The sequence below is a fragment of the Mirounga leonina genome, unplaced genomic scaffold (genome assembly GCF_011800145.1).
Source record: "Mirounga leonina isolate KUSES-001 unplaced genomic scaffold, KU_Mleo_1.0 Mir_175, whole genome shotgun sequence".
Taxonomy (NCBI): domain Eukaryota; kingdom Metazoa; phylum Chordata; class Mammalia; order Carnivora; family Phocidae; genus Mirounga; species Mirounga leonina.
Genome location: NW_023270453.1, coordinates 31,517,956 through 31,535,576, shown reverse-complemented (window position 1 = coordinate 31,535,576; position 17,621 = coordinate 31,517,956). Strand labels below are relative to the sequence as shown.

At 41.5% G+C, this 17,621-nt stretch overlaps 1 protein-coding gene across 1 annotated transcript in view; it reads right to left on the bottom strand.

Moving 5' to 3' along the window:
• Positions 1-17,621, bottom strand: part of SHISA9 (shisa family member 9) — a 287,505-nt gene that overhangs the window by 263,477 nt on the left and 6,407 nt on the right. The window contains exon 2 of the mRNA XM_035022300.1: positions 11,024-11,151. Within this exon, the coding sequence (XP_034878191.1) occupies positions 11,024-11,151 (128 nt within the window). The remainder of the gene's footprint in view (positions 1-11,023; positions 11,152-17,621) is intronic.

The following is a 17,621-nucleotide window of genomic DNA, read 5'->3' as shown; positions in this document are numbered from 1 at the left end:
CAAGGTGCTGTTACCCAAAAATGAAGCAATTTTAGGCAAGTAAGATTTATAGATGATGATTCAGTACTGTAAATTGAGGTGACCAGCTAACTGATCTCCAAATTTCTTTCTAGTGCCAAAATTCTATAAATTCATTCACTCATTTAGCAATACACATTGAGCTCATACTATGTGGCAGACACTATCACAGGCACTGAAGATAGAACAATGAACAAAGTAGATGAAATTTAAGTATTTAAGTCATACATGGTACATACATGTTGAAATAAAATGAAATATTCTAGTTTACCTTGAATTAATATTATATGACGTAAGATCATGTTTGTATCTATAAAGGAGTTATTAAAGACAGAAGCAAGATTTTCAGTCCTATATTATATGAAGATTTTTATGACTATATGTATGTATGTCACATTCTTGTAAGTAAAATAACAATAAATACATGTTTTAAGAAGCATACCAGAATCTAAACCTCTAAGCTAATTAGGGAACAAAAATATTCACAGGGAACAATTTTTAAAAGCAAGTTTATGCAATGTCTTTGTTGGCTGTTATCAAAGAATTTTTTGATTGATGACCATCTTTGACTTTGAATATATGCACTAACATTTTCAAGTAATGTCTCTGAAGAATGAAGCACTTCCTCCATTCCTTGTTACTACTCAATAAAGGAGGTCAAAGACCACATGCTGCCCTTGCACAACTTCCAATTCATGGGCTCTAGGCAAGTCAATATTTTCTTCAAAATGTCAAAAATGTCCAGGGTGCCTGTGTGGCTCAGTCAGTTGGGCGTCCGACTCTTGATTTGGGCTCAGGTCATGATCTCAGGGTCATTCGATCAAGCCCCATGTCGGGCTCTGCATTCAGCATGGAGCCGGCTTGGGATTCTTTCTCTCCCTCTGCCCCTCCCCACCTCCACTCATGATAAATAAATAAATAAATAAATAAATAAATAAATAAATAAATAAATAAAATTTTTTTAGATGTCAAGAATATCTGAATATTTCAAAGAGTTTCGTTTGGATTACAGGTAAGGCATCAAACTAAACTAGTGCTGTACCAATAGCTATAAAGTCTATCCCCTCCCTTCACAACCTTAAGTCCATTTCAGAGAACTGCCAAGTAAACATGTATTTGTGATCAATTATTTTGTCCTAAATATTCAATAAAATTTTTAAAACAGTGTTAATCTGATAAGTTTCACTGTTGTAGAACTTAAAAAAAAAAAACATACATTTTCCTGGTCCTCAGTTTCATTACTTGTAAAATGCAAAGAATGGACAGTATAATCTCTATGAAGTCATATATGTATAAACCTACATACCTAAACACACACACACACACAAAGCCAATCTCTGTATCCCTAGCACCAACCCCCGGTATTTACTCAATAAATACTCATTCAATGAGCAAACCATTTAAGGAATAATCAGTGATCCCCCAAACTGCAAATCCTTGTTCTCATTTTCAACGGATGGGAGGGAAAAGGAGAGAAAAAAAAAAAAAATAAGGACAGGGGAATAAGTTTTTCAAAAAACTAACACTTCATTTGATTAGGAACTGTATTTTATTTCGAGTATTTCTTACCTACATGTTGGGTGTTAAAATGCCCATACCATTTATAAAATGATGGTGATAGTATCTTGTAGTTATTTTTACCATAATTTCCCTTTCTTGGCAAAATTGAAAGTTAGTACACGATGTGGATCCCACAGTTCTTCAATCTCTCTACAATTTCTAATCATCTTTGAAAACAAAAGTGGGGTGAGCCAAAGGCAAGATGATTCCTGAAGTGCCCTCAAGCTCCAAAATTCTAGGAGATAAACTTTTCTTGCTGGGTCGTTTGAAACATTTAAGTGCATCCAGGGAGTGATTCAGCACCATGGACAGATCTCCAAATACAAGCCCATCTTGGGGGACAAAAGGCTGGATTTAAATGCATAGAATACAATGCAGGCTCTGCTTTGAACATGGCAGTCTTCAAGTGAGCATACAACTCCAAGCCTAATACCTAAATTAATGAGTTTAAGTCTCCATTTAATGAAATATTCAGATTATTATTACACTTAGTTTCATTAACTGCATTATCAGAATAATGTGATGGGGTTTCCTTTTCAACTTGTAATTAACTTTATTGAGAATTCTTATTGGGGTTTTTCAAGCAGCTTCCTAAAACCTTATTATAAATTATTTTAATATATGTATTATGGTATTAAACTATATTGCTTAATTTTGTATCAGCTGTTATTTTTTTAAAGAAGAAAAAATTCAACACTAATCTTGAAGAACAGCAAGCTGACTGAACTGAAAAGAATACTCTGAAAAGAATCTATATTCAACTCCTGACAGCTAATCCTGAAGTTTAGGTCTTCCTAAATATGGCATTTTTGTTTTCCTACTAAAAGCAATGTGACCCTAACCAAACAAAATCCCCTTCTCCTTTTATACAATTTGTATAAAACTAATCAGACCTGCAAGAAAGACTTATATTCTTTTTTTTAAGATTTATTTATTTATGTTAAAGAGAGAGAGAAAGAGCAGGGGAAGGGGTAGAGGGAGAGAGGGAGAAGCCTCAATTAGACTCCCCACTGAGCATGGAGCCTGTCATGGGGCTCCATCTCAGGACCCTGAGATCACAACCTGAACCGCAATCAAGAGTCAGCCACTCAACCTACTGAGCCGCCCAGGTGCCCAGAAAGATCTATATTCTAAAACTGATAGATCTCCCCTCGACCAAAGGCGGGGAAAATCAATACATGAAATTTTTCTGCTTTCTTTCAATATGATTCTTGGGAAGTTGTTAGGCTGTATTGCTCTCTCAGAACTAAATATCAATTTCTCAAAAAAAAGGTCCTAATCTCTTCCCTCTCCTTCAACCCCAGATGTTTCGAGGAGGTCTCCTGCATGCTCCTAAAGCACCCTGACTTTTACTCCTACCACGCTTCTTTGCAATTACCTATTTATTTCACTGTCCCATAAACTCCAAGAGAATAGTTCCTATTTTTGTCTCATTCATCCTCATACCTCCAATTCCTAGTACACTGCCTGGCTCATAGCAGAATTATAGTAAGTATCAGCTAAATATTGATTGACTCAATGGAAATTTTAATGATAAAGAATCAGACAAATTGGCTAAGATCTGAGTCCTCCAAAACAGAAATAGTGACTTTATCTCAACTGGTCCATTTTCAAAGATTAGTATAGTCTAATACAGTGATTCTTAGCAGAAATCAATAAATGAGGACAAGAAAGAGAAGAAGAGATATAACTGGAGCATCACCCAGTGTAGGTCTTTGGGGAAGGTACAAGAAACGTCACGAATAGAGCACAAAGCTTAAAGCCAGACAGAGATGGGTTTGTGTTTGGACCCATGTATAGGATCTGAACTCCTTACCAAATATGCCTGAGGCCTTGGGCAGGTTACTTAAACTCTCTGAGCCACAGTCTTCTCATCTATAACATGGCTGTGCAATACCTATTTCAATACCTATATCTGTTTTATTTTTTACTCCTTTTATATCCACGCTAAGTGTCAAAAACATAGTAGGCATGTTGCATCATTTAATCCCGATATATAAACAGAAATGCTCTCCCAAAGAAACTGTGTCCAAGAATAGGCTTTCCCGGTATGGAAGTAACAGAACTTGGCATCTTTTAAGCTAAACCAGACACTGTGATGGGCACCTAGGCTTTCTTTACAAATAGTCCTACAGCTGCTTTGAAGCACTTTGGAAAAGCAATGCAAATTTAATTAGGCAATGCCATGTGGCCAGCATTAATAGCAATTTTTGAAAACAGCCCAGGAGGTGGTAGGCTTTGGTTTTTTTTTTCCTTTAAGAGCTCTGTTTCTCTGTTGCTTGCACATACACATACACACACCCTCACTCACACACCCTCACACATACACAATCTCATTTTCTGGGTGGAAACACAAGACATGTTTGAGACCATACAAATTCCTACAGGCCTAGTCTGCCACTGTAAATAAAATATTAAAATCAATATTCCTAACAGAACAAAAGCTCGTGTGTTTTAGCGGGAATCGAAGGAAAACATAAGACAGGAACAAATGTCTAAGAATGGTACAGCTGCTCCATCAGAGTTATTTCCTTGGGAAGAAACTGACAGATTCTTTAGTTCTCATTTGCATCAAAAACATTAGTAGTAACAAACACACACATGCACACACACAGATTGTGTTATCAACTGACACACAGAGTGAAAACATTTTCACTGTGAAATATCAACTGCACGATGAATTCGTGCTGGTGTGTACCATTGTCCCCTCGTTAATGGACCACATTAGCACTAATGTTCACTCGTTCCACAAATAATAATGGTAGCGACCAACATTTATGTTTCCAGCCATTATGCTAAGTTCATTATATGTGTTAATGCATTTAATCCTCCCAACAATCTTGTATTTTGCTCCTTTTATAGTATGGGACACCGAGGTTCAAAAAATTAATTTTTCCAAGATTATATAGCTAATAGGTGAAAGAGCAGATACCCAGTTCAGTTACCCGAGACCTGCCAAGCCCATATTACCCACTCCCTCAATGCACTATCGCAAAGTCACACTGGATATGTTTAGCGGGCATCATCCACATCAGAGACTCATCTGTAACACTGAATACTTCAAGAGAAAACCAGAACTCTTGATCCAAAACCACATAAAATTGGCTCAAACCATTGCACTTGTTTTTAGCTACTAATGTTTTTAGCTAATCCAGTTATAGATCCAACCCCTAACCTTTTTTTTTTTTGAAAGATTTTATTTATTTATTTATTTGAGACAGAGAATGAAAGAGAGCATGAGAGGGAGGAGGGTCAGAGGGAGCCGAGCAGGGAGCCCGATGCGGGACTCGATCCCGGGACTCCAGGATCATGACCTGAGCCGAAGGCAGTCGCTTAACCAACTGAGCCACCCAGGTGCCCTCCAACCCCTAACTCTTATTAACTCTATAATTTACTGACCCAAGTGCCAAAACAGTAATAGTCATAGGTCCTCAGATGGAGCAGTTTTAGCCTGCCCAACTGTGGAAAAGAATGTTCACATTTCAGAAACAAAGAGTGTTGGTAGCTGTGGCTGAGTTGAAAAGAGTTAAAGCCTCACAGGAGTTGGAATTAGCCAAGTTTCCTCAACATTCAAAATCCCAAGGTTCCTGCTAACAGGTTCCAGTGGGCTTCTTATGGCTCATAGGCTTGAGATTCATCCATCCATGCATGTGTCCGTTCATTCAACAAACATCTATTGAGCACTGTCATCTCACAGGAGATACAGGGGTGAACAAAACAGACACAATCCCTGCTCCCACCCCAAGAAAACTTCAAATGGCAATCTCCACCCCACTTCTCAAGCATGGCCTTCTTGGAGAACCGGCCCCACCATAGTCATGAGAGGGGTCAAGATACTCTCCACCACATCCAAGTGATTGAACCAGAGTCAGACAGTCGATCCAGAGGAAGCCAGGTTACTGGCTGGTTGGAAACTAATCACATTTTGTCTCTCTGAAGAATATGAACTAAAAGACACAGTGATTACATGCATTAAAGACAAAAGATCGTGATGCTTTATTACTTACTCCACCTACTGAAGTCCCAAAAGTGGCCCTGATTCCCACCCTTCCTGAGCCTGGATATTCACCAGAAGAAACCCCCATGTGTATCCAACAAAGTCCGGGCTATGTAATCAGACAGACCTGGGTATGAATCCTACTTCCTCTGTCTATTAACTAGGACACCATGGACAAGTTCTTTCACTTTTAATTTCATTGTGGATATTTTCAAATAGACACAAGAACAGAATGAACCCCTATGTATCTGGCCACCCAGCTGCAATAATATTCTCCCTCTTCTGTTTCATCTGCCATCCCCCACAATTTTATGTTTTCTTGGTGATTTTTAAAGTCAACCCCAGTCATCGTGTTAGGTGAGTTCCTCAGTTTCCATGAATCTCAGTTTTCTCCTTCATAAAACAGGCATAACAATACCCCTTCCATGGGCTTTTTCACTCACTGGACAAAAATGTATGGGGCTGCTGTGGTGAGCCAGCCTGGTTCCCACAGCATGTGGGGCCGCTATGACAACACATAGCATTTATTCTCATGGAGTTTATGTTGTAAGCATAAATAATGAGGAAGACAATTCCAGAGGGAAGAAAAGTTACAAAGAAAATAATGGGGAAATGGGGAACAGTAGATGACTTGGGGGCCAGAGGGAAACAAGGAAGTCCTCTCCAATGAGGCAGCTTTGGGGGTAAGATGTAAAAGGGTGGAAGCCTGGGAGCCGGGTTCTGTAGGCGGGAAGCACCGCAAGTGCAAAGATCCTGAGGCAGGGTTGAGCTAGGCTGTTTGAAGGTTGTTTTCAGTAAAAAACGAGCTAAGGCATCCAAAGTTTTAACACAATGCCCGGCACATAGCAAGTGCTCAATAAATGTTAGTTACTATTCCTCCTAAGGAAGGACTCCACAATATACTTGGAGTATATTTTGGAAATAGCTCTCCTTCCTACACTGCCAATTGATCTTTGGGTTCATCTAGCATATCCTTTATCAACTTCAACTCCTAAGGGGAAGACTTCCCCATTCTGCAAACACCTGTACCAGAAGGAGAGGTCATGTAGTGTAGTGCTTACAACACAGACCTTAGGGTCTGACTGGTCCTGTTTAAATCCCACCTCCATCATTGAGTAGCTGTATGAACTTTCGATAAGCCATTTAACCTCTCTGAGCCTCAGTTTCCCCACCTTTATGAGGTGAAAATAACAGTACCAAGTTAATAAGGTTTTGAAGATTCATTGTTTTGGGGGTTTAGATTGCTGTCTATATAAGTTACTGTTAACATTTCGTTATCTTACATATGTTTGAATCTTATATACCTCCCTGATTAGGAGATTCCCCGATTTTGAAAAGATATTTGGGAATATCTGGACCAGTGTCTCCAAAAGTCAACTAAACGACACCCAAGTACCTTTGTAAATATGGACAAATGAATGGAAATCCATTTGGCCCTAGACATGAGCTGTACAGCATCTTCAGAAGCTAAACCATGGATCTGCTTTGCATCTGGTTCCTTGTAAACCCACCTGGGAATGGTCCTGGGGCAGTAGGGGGTGGGGTGAGGCTGGAATGGGAGCCTGGTCTTTCTGATGGATTCTATATCCTGAAATATCAAGTTAGCATTTCTCCTCAGTTCAGGGTGAGATCTCACCTGCTCAGATTATGCTGCTAAATAAATAGGGGAACATCAATCCAATTCCAAAGAGGGGTTGCATGTTTGGGTGGAACCGGAGGGTACTCTGTCCCACGAGTCTATGTGAGAGCACAATTGGTATATCAACTGGTTCTATTCCAACAGTGACCAGGTAAATAATTTTATGTGGCTGTTTTTATAGACACTGGGAGACGCTTTTTATACTATGGCAATAAAGGCTTTGTAATTGCTGCTGACTTATTTAGGGTTGTTTTCAGTCTTTACCACATCATTAAACAGTACTGCCAACCAAAATTCTACTATCAAGTTTGCTGTACTAAATACAATGCGGTATCCTGGAACAGAAAAGGGACATAAGTGAAGAAATATCATGAAATCTAAACATTATCTACAGCTCAGCTAAAAATAACATACTAATGTTGATTTCTTAGTTTTGACAGGTGTACACAGTAATGTAAGATGTTCACATTAGGGGTAAGTGGGTGAGGAGTATACAGAGCTCTGGGTGTTATCTTTGCAACCTCTCTGTAAATATAAAAGTATTCCAAAACTAAAACTGCATTTAAAAAAAAAAAAAGTGTGCTGTTAACACAAACGAGTTGAGAGACGTTGATCCGAGCTCTCTCCTTGTATCTACGGTCCTCACTCCCATCACCCATCCTTAAGACGAAAGGGAGCCTATATTTACCCTGCACTCCCAGAAAGGATGGGGAGTGTCACTGGCAGGCTGCGAGGCTGGGGTGGGGGAGACAGAAGCACGTTCATAGCACTTGAGGACAAAATGTGCCTTCAAAAGCAAACTATAATTATACAGAAGCTGAGGAGCGTTTGTGAAAAATCACTATCTCATCTGAATCTACATCCTGTTCATCAAAGAGGTCGAGGCCCTTTTGATTATCAGACTAAATATTTTTAGGCAATATCACTGAATGCCTGGAAAGAACACGAACGGCATCAGCTGAAGAAAAATCCATCTTCAGATAAAAAGGCAAGTCTTGCATATCACAGGAAAAATCTACCATAGGAAAATTATAAAGGAAAAGTGGCAAAATTTCCCCACATTGAAGCTTTCCGCCCCCTTCCATTTGCCTCTACCCTAGTCCTTCCCCACTCCCTTCTTTCTCAATTGCCACTGACTTTGGATTTTCTTAGCATGTGACCAAAGCATAATGGGAAGCCCAGAAAGGGGTCTAGCATTAGTATTAAGATGAAGAAAGATAAATAGTTGGACAGGAGGATTCTCTTAAAGCTATGTCAAGTGGATCACTGAATAGAGATAAAAATGACATTCAAGTTTGGGCTATCAAATTCCCTGTCAGATCTGGTCACTTGAATGTTTAGTGAAGAACACCCCAACAATGGCATGATGGGCCCCTTTTCAGTATATCACAAATGGATGCATTTTTTTCCACTTTTTGTAATTGTAAATCTTCATAGTTCCCACAATGTCCGGAAAAAGGTTTTATATTCAATAGGTGCATTCTCATTCTGGCACCAAGAGCTGGTCTAACTTCTCAGTTGGACTGGATTCCTTCTCTCCTAGTTCTCTGTGGGTCAAAATGGGCTCTAGCAACTGCATGGCTTCTTGAACCCCTGACAACTGATAAATACCAGTCATCGAGGCCTATCCTTTCAGTGAACTCCCAAAAATCACTCCTTCTCCTGAACATGTAAATTTTCCCTGTGTCTATAATATATAAATAGCTCCTGTGAATCAATAAAAAGACAAAATCATTACAAGAAAGCCTATCATTACTACCAAGTACTGAATTAGTTACAAAAATTGAACTGATTAATGGAAATCTGTGGAAGGGCTATATGCTTCTTATTTTCCAGATGTTCCCAAGAATTCTAGGAAATAGGACTGGATCAACCCAGCGGCAATATACAAAATTAACATCTTGTTAATGCAATGTTGGCATACACCTGGAATTCTCTTCTGTAGTCCACCAGGAATGCTGTGGTATACTTCTACCCAGTAGAATATTACAAGACACATTTCTTCTAATTAGTATAAATAGCACTGATTACTGACTCTGAGCAGTAACTTGTTTTCAGTACAACTTTAAACAAAAGTCCCTTACTGAAACAAGATTCATTAATGTTCCTTGCCCTTTTGCCTGATGCAATGATGAAACGTGGGTGACTTCAATGAGTTTGTTATTCCATTTGAGTGCTGATTCAAAAATCATCCTAAAGATTGAAACTTCACATGAGAAACTTGTTAACAGTCACCTTGTATAGCCAGGGACTCAACACCATTTCAACTTTGTCTCCTCCATGATGGTATTCGCTCACGTGTCAGGGCTGGAACCCACATACACCTAGGTTCAACTTATTTCCCAGTGACATCTGAAAGAGAATGTGCTTATTTCCAACAAAGCCAAAACTGGGCTCAGCAACTGCCATGTCAGAGTTGGTACAATTTACCATATCTTTCAGGGCTGTGAGATTCAGTCATAAAACTTCAATTGCTGATATATTTGGCTCTAAAATGTGGCTATTTCTCATGCCATTCTACAACCAGGTTCATAAATAAATAATGTCGAATTATTTAATACAATGACACCTAAGACATTCTATCTGGTAACCCATTTCCAAACTGTGTAAACTGACTTTACAAATATACTGCAACATTTTTCCAAGGCTATGAAAAATTATCACCATGCAGAATCAAAGAATTTGCATCACCTATATCAAATGCCACAGATTTATTCCTCTACCCATCGAGCATAAAAATTTGTGGCCACAGTTGAAAACGATGATTCAGCAAATAAAACACCAATGCGGCTCTGCTGGTGGAGTTTCAGCCAAGGCAACCCAGTCTCTAAAATGCGTGATGTTTTTAAGAACCTCCAGCCACAACTAAATGCATCTTTTAAATTGTCTGGCTTTTGTTATTTTAAACCAAGCCCTCCACATTACTTTAATGTGGGGGTTACTTGAAAACATAATTGCTAGGAATAAACACAGTAGCACACTATTGTCAAAAACCAAACAATCTTGCTTTCCCCCTCCCATTAGTCAGTACATCAGCTCCATAACGTATATTGTATATAAAGACCTTTGAAAGGAAAGAAAAATTGAGGGAGCATACTGAGATCCCCAACTATGCTCTGTCAGCTCCAGAATACCTATGTAGCATTTTTTCCGCCTGGCAGAAAAATGGAAGGGAATTTGCTACTCTGAGTCACATGTACACACCCCAAACCAACATAACCACAGCTGAACACCCCACACACAAACACGTATGTGCACGTGTGTGTGCATACACACACAGGGTAGTGTGTGATTTATTTTTGCCAAACTTTATTTTGATGAAAAAGAAGATCAAATTCTTCTGAACTACTATCTGTTCATGGAAAACAGCATGAAACCTAAAGATCACAACTGGTCTACCTCAAGAAGCAAATAAGCAAATGGGCCATTGGTTCACCGATTTCCCCATCAAGATGAACCAATAAAATGGGTTATTGGCTAACAGATTAACTATCTCAGATGAACCAACCAAGTAAACCATTGGTTAACGAGGTACCCAACCATCACGAACCAAACAAGAGGGCCATTCGTTAACAGAACCAACCGTAGGAAACCAACCAAGTGGATCACTCTTGAACCGAGAAACAAACCAAGTGAAATTGGATGAAGCCAAACACAGCTTCATCCTGGAGAGATGAAACCAAACTTCTAACTAGCCAACAAACAGAAAAGCTCTTAGTGAACCCAAACACAGACCATGAAATCTAGACACATGATCACTGCATGGATAACCAAGTGGGGCTGGGAATGGACCGCGCGACTATACTTACGAAGATTATTTATGGGGGTTCTGGTATCCATGTTTTCATAATGCTGGACATGAACCACAATGTTGAGGTCCCTCTCCATGTGGTCAGTGTTGCAGTGGCCCTGTGGGCTCATGACATCTGCAAGGGCCCTGAAAGAAGAAAGAATTTAAATCTGTTCATTCCAAACACAATGACTGGCATCTGCTGTGCTCGGAGCACTGGGCTTATGAAGACGAGGCCCCTGACTCCACGAGCTGCCATTCTAGTTAGGGGTGGGAGGGAAAAATGGACGTAAGGGAGTAAAATGGTCACTGCAATTAGAGGTTACATAAGGACTTCGTGCAAAACAGTCCACACGCTCCTCACAATAGCTACGTAAGAGCAGTATCACCCACCTTGCAGAGTTGTTGAGAGGATTCAGCGAAGAATCTAATATGTCTGCACCCCATAAACTTAGTCCCCCTTCATAGCTAACGCTAGACCCCACTCTTCATGTACAGCATGGCCCACTATTAGCAATAAATAACATTTATGGAGTACTTACCATAAGTCGGCCCCCATGCTAATCACGTTACAAGCCTTAATTCAACTAAGTAGCATACAAACACCTTCTGAGGTTTATTACTCCTTCTTTGCAGATGAACAAAGGCTCAGAGAGGTGAATTAACCTGCTGAAGATTACACAGCCAGTTGTACAGGGCTGAGCCAGAGCCTACGCAGAGCTCTGTATCCTGCGTGAATTGGGTTTCCTGCAGCTAGGGAGGATTTGGTGTGATCCAGCCACGCCCCTTGTTGGTGCCCCTCTTAATCAGTAGCTGGGATGAAGGGAAAGCATACAACCCGAGTCACCTACTGTGTTTTGGGCCCTTCCCATTTATCATCACGTTCAATCTCGCTGACGCTCACCCAAGGGTTAATATTTTTTACTATTATTCGACAAATAAGAAAACAAGGTGAGAGGTGTTAAGGGACTGTATTAGTTTCCCGGGACTGCTATAACAATGTACCACAAACCAGGTGGCTTCGAACCACACAAATTATGGTCTCACAGTTCTGGAGGCCAGAAATCCAAAATCAAGATGTTGGCAGGGCCACACCCCTTTGGAAACCTACAGGGGGCCTCCTCCCTTGACTCTTCCTGGCTTCTGCCGGTTGCTAGAAATCTCCATCTTCCCCTGGTGTGTCTCCCACAGTCTCTGTCTTTTAAGGACACCAGTCATATCGGGTTAGAGGCCCACCCTGCTCCAGGATAACCTTGTCTTAAATCACGACAGCTGCAACGATCCTATGTCTAAATCAAGATCAGGACTTTAAAAAAGACTTGTTTTAATGGGGGGGGGAGGGGATGGGGGCAGGGCTGGCACCCAATTCAACCAGAACAGTGACCTTCACAATTAGACGTAAACTTAGCCAAGCAGCTCAATGTTTGCACACAGAACAGAACAGAGATAGCTGTCAGATATCACTCCTAAGGTCAGACCTCACCAACACATTTACTCCTCTTTACCTGCTCTCCATCGTATCTTTATTTAGATAGGATTATCCTGGAACAGTATAGACTGTTGCAGATATCATTGCACAGCTGTGTATCTTTGACATGAGCAGTGTTTTTGCCATAAACCTCATTGTTTCTTTCTCTTTGCACAACCTGAGAGCTAGCCCTATTGAGAAATGTGAATCTCCTTCATGCCGTGGTTTCACGGTGAAGTGGCAGAGTATCAGCCCTGCTTATCCATTTCCCTGGTTAGGGGAACCTAGATGGTCAGCGCCACCCTCCTACCTCCATACACAACCCTGCAGTAAGCATCCTCATCCATGCCTCCTCTCCAGGGTCCACCCCCACAAGCAATACTGCCATGATCTCAGATCCATCAGGATGCTCTTAACAAACCAGAACCCTCTGAATCCCCATCAAGGGAGAAAGAGAAGCAAGGTGAGCTCTTTGAGTGAGGCCCACACATACCACTTCTGAACTCAACAGGCCCAGTCCGCCTGCTGAAATTTAGCCCCCTAGAGCACCGATTCTCAGATAGTGGTCTGCCAACCAAGAGCAAAACCCTCCCCCAAAGTACATGTTAAAATGCAAATTTTCAGAACCACCCAGACCCACTGACTCAGAAACTCCAGGGCCCAGGCCACCTGCGTTTTCTGCTGCACATTCAAGTCTGAGACTGTTAGGGTAACAGAGGCCCCGAGCTTGGGGGAGTGGTCGCTCACGGGGCAATGAGATAATGGAGAACTACAGGCGGCCAAAAGTGTCAGATGTGAGATACAGGGAAGACAGCAAGAGTCCCACGTGAATTAGAGGAAAAGATTGAGTCCTCCAAGAGACAAGAGAATAGCAACTGCTCCCATTCATTCATTCATTCACTGAACAAACATCTACTGCCTACTCTGTGCCAGGCACTATTTAAGGCTCTGGGAATACAGCAATATGCAAGATGAACAAGACCACTGCCTGCCTGCAGCTTATATTCTAGGGGACAGGATAAGAAGTATGCACATTAAATAAGTCACCGAGAGCTGTGAAACTTAAATACACAAAAGTGTAACAGGATCAAGAGACACCAGTGCATACCAGCGTTATTCCAAACAGCCCCAAAGTGGAAAACAACCCAAATAAACGAATGAATGGATAACCAAAATATGTGATATGAGCTGGAGTATGACTCAGCCATGAAAAGCAATAAGGTATTGACGCCTGGTACAACGTGAATGGAACCTAGAAACCTGATCCTCTGCAAAAAAGCCAGACCCAAAAAGCCACAGAACGGATGATTCTATTTATATGAAATGTTCAGAAGAGGCAAATCCATAGAGATAGAAAGTAGATGAGTGGTGATGGCCAGGGGCTGGAGAGAGGGAGGACTGGGGACTGGCTGTTGCATTAATGTATACAGACTTTCGATAATCAAAAGGTTCTGGGATCAGAGTGGTGATGGTTGTTCAACTCTGTGACTATGCCAAAAATCACTGAATTGTACACTTTCTAAAAATTCTAAACAAACAGAGAAAGAGAGATAAGGTGGTCTGGAAAACCTTTCCTGAGGAGGAGACATTTGAGTTGAGCCCTGAATGGTGAGGAGGTAGTCACATAAAGATGATGGAAAGAACCTTCCTGGCAGAGGGAACAGCAAGTGCAAAGGCCCTGAGGCAGGAAACAGATCAAATATTTGAGGTACAAGAAAGAAGGCCAATGAAGCTGGAAGATGGCCAATAAGGGAGGGAGCATTCAAGGTGAGGATTAACCTACACATTTTATGGAGCAAAAAGCTACTCAAGTTAACCCAGCTCATCAGTGCAGGGACCAAGATACAAACCAGAGTGTCCCTAACATCAGAGCTCAGCCTCCTTCCCTGCTCTGTGCTGTAAGCATGTTCTGAAACTCAAAAGGGCTACGGGAAAGGAACGTTTGAGGCAAAGGGCACATGTCCTCTAACTCTAATTTGCCTTTTCCCCTTCTAAACAGGTTCTTCATCATGAGCTTCAAGAGATCTCTGAACCCCTTTGGAATTGAATGGAAATTTTGTGCCCATAGAACAAGAAGCCATAGCTTTCCCCAGATTCTCTAAGGAGTTCCCCACCCCCCCGCCAAAAAAAATTCCAAAGTATTCAGGCTTTCAAGAGGTTAGCAAAGTAATTTATCAGGACAAGCTACCACAAACTTGGTCAGCACTGCTTTCTACAGATCCCCTGGGCTTCTCCTGAGTCCTGAAATTCTTGAAAATCCAGCCCAGAAGCCAAGGCTGCTTTTCCCCCAAGGCAGCCCCTCGTAGAGTGTGCAGTGGAAATGACAGGTTCCTAAAAGGCCTCCATATCCTGGAAAAGCAGTCTGCAAGGTATGGTCCGCTTCCTCCAGGGACCACATAAAATGATTTGGCATCAGGAAAGGAAATCTGAGAACTTCTGTGTGTGGTTTTTAGTGGTTCAAGGAAGAAGTCAATGTAATGTTGTGTATGGATGCTGGAGCCCTCCCTTGAAATGTCCACGTCAGACAGTGAGACTCGGGAACCTCAGGCCCAGGAGGGCAACTGGTAACAGCACCATCATTGGGGTGCACCCCGAAAGGGGCTGTGCAGATAAATTACCTATCTGTGAGTAGGCTAACCATCACCGAGCAGGCATGTGGCTTAAAAACGTCCCCCACCACAAAACTGCAGCCTGAAGATAATACTAACAGAGCAAACCCAAAAACACAATAGAGTCGACTCTCCCCCTCTCTGCAACAGCTAGCTTGTCGCAAGGTGAAAAACAAAGATTGTCTATTCAGATCAAAGCAAAGTCAGCCAAAAACAATCAAGACTCTCCCATTCAAAAAATGGATTGCTTATTAATGATGAGCTTCCTCCTCAAGCTTTGAGATATTTGCTGATGGGTGCATGACATCATCATGCTTAGCAACACATTTTAAAGTATTCATTGTACCTTCAGCTCAGTTTGAAATTTGTTTTCATATATGCTTTATAATGCTAATAGCTGTTCACGGGTATGAGCATATACTTATGAGTAAAACAAATGGGCATGTATTAGGGCATGTACTAAAAAACATGTTATAACACGTGTACAAAAGATACAATAAATAAATAAAGGGGAAGAACCAACTATGTGCTGTAAGCCTAACAAATTCAATGGGATTTGTCATCTATTTGTGGCACAGTTTGGGTGCTTCTCAAACAAAGTGCATGTTACCTAGGGGTCTTATTAAAATGCAGATTTGGGGGGCGCCTGGGTGGCTCAGTCAGTTAAGCATCTGCCTTTGGCTCAGGTCATGATCCCGGGGTCCTGGGATTGAGCCCCATGTGGGGCTCCCTGCTCAGCGGGAAGCCTGCTTCTCCCTCTGCCTGCCACTCCCCCTGCTTGTGTGCTCTCTCTCTCTCTCAAATAAATAAAATCTTTTTTAAAAATGCAGAGATTCAGTTTCAGTAAGTCTGAGGCAAGGCTGGAGATCCTTCTGCTCAAGCTCCCAGGTAATAAAAATGTTGTTGCTCCACGTCACACTCTGAGTAGCAAGATCCTAAAAGTACTATGACTGTCAATTTTTAGTGTCAACTTGACTGGGCCACAAGGTGCCCAAATATTTGGTCGAAAGTCATTCTGGATGTGTCTGAGAATGTGCTGTTGGAGGAGATGCACATGTACATCAAGAGACTACGTAAAGCAGATTGCCCTCCATCATGTGGGTGGGCCTTGTCTAATCAGTTGAAGGCCTGACTAGACCAAAAGGCTGACCCTCCCCTGAGTAAAAGGGAATTTTCCTGCTGGACAGCCTTCAAACTGGAATGTCAGTTCTGCAGATTTCAGAGTTGTTAAGGGCAAGTCCACATAATGTCTCTCTTCCTTGATATCCCTTCACCCAGTTCAGAACAATTATGTTGAAACACTGCCATTTTTGAAGTGAGATGATTGAATACTAGCAATTTTATAAGGTTCAATTTAATGTCCATTTCCTTCTAGATGTACTTATGTGTTATTTGTCTTGAGCCATTTGACTGTTGGCTCTGTGAGTGCGGGAATTATGTCTGTACAATTCACTCTTCTTATAGCTCTCAAAACAGTGCTAGATATGCTGCAGGTACTCAATAAATACCTATTACATGACTATGTGAAAGAGTGAATGAATAAAAGAAGAGATACTTTCTTATGTAAACCAGGATGTCAGAAAGCAGAACTCCTCTGTGCCAGATACTGTCCTGGGTGCTGAGGATACAACAGCGGAAGAGACTTCACTGTCCCTGCACTCCTTCCTATGGACAGTAATGCAAGGAGAGAGATAATAAACTAGCAAACCAGTAAATGAGTAAGTTAATTTTAGGCTATAATGTGAAATGAAGCCAGTAACACCAAACGATGGGCTGGAGGGGCCGGGGCGGTGGTAACTGAGCCTGGGTGGTCAGGGACGGCTTCTCAGAGAAGGTGATATTTGAGCTAAGACCTGAAGAGTAAGAGCCAGCATGTGAGGTCTGATGGAGGAGAAGAATTTGAGCCAAGCCAACACAACAGCTCCAAGGTAGCAATGAGCTTGGTACATTTGAGGAACAAAAAGAGAAGGCTGTGTCCCTTTACTTTCCAATTATAGTGAGCAAATAAAAGACCCCAACATTTCCAAACAGAGCTCAGAGTCCCAGCATCTTGCTTCAAAGCTTCCAGGAGTCCCAAGGTCTGAACTATGTTCTGACATTTAAACACTTGAATAGGATTCCTGAGCATTTCCTCTCCTATCAGAAACATCTTTTATTTTTTAGAATGCAAGGGCAATGGGCAGGAGGTAACTTTCTGGAGTGGTGGTTATACAGGTGTAGATGAAGCTCATCCAACGGCACTTTGCCTTTTATGGTGTTCATTATACCCCAATGAAGGTGACTTCTAAAATGCAAGGACTCAGGGGCACCTGGGTGGCCGACATTGTCGGTTCAGGTCATGATCTCAGGGTCGTGAGATCAAGCCCCCCATGTTGGGCTCCATGCTGGGCACGGAGTCTGCTTAAGAGTCTCTCTCTCCCTCTCCCTCAGCCCCTCTCCCTGCGCACTCTCTCTCTAAAAAAATTAAAATAAAATAAAATGCAGGACTCAACGCCCAAAGAGAAGCAAACATATTTTGCAAGGAAGAAGAATTTAGAGAG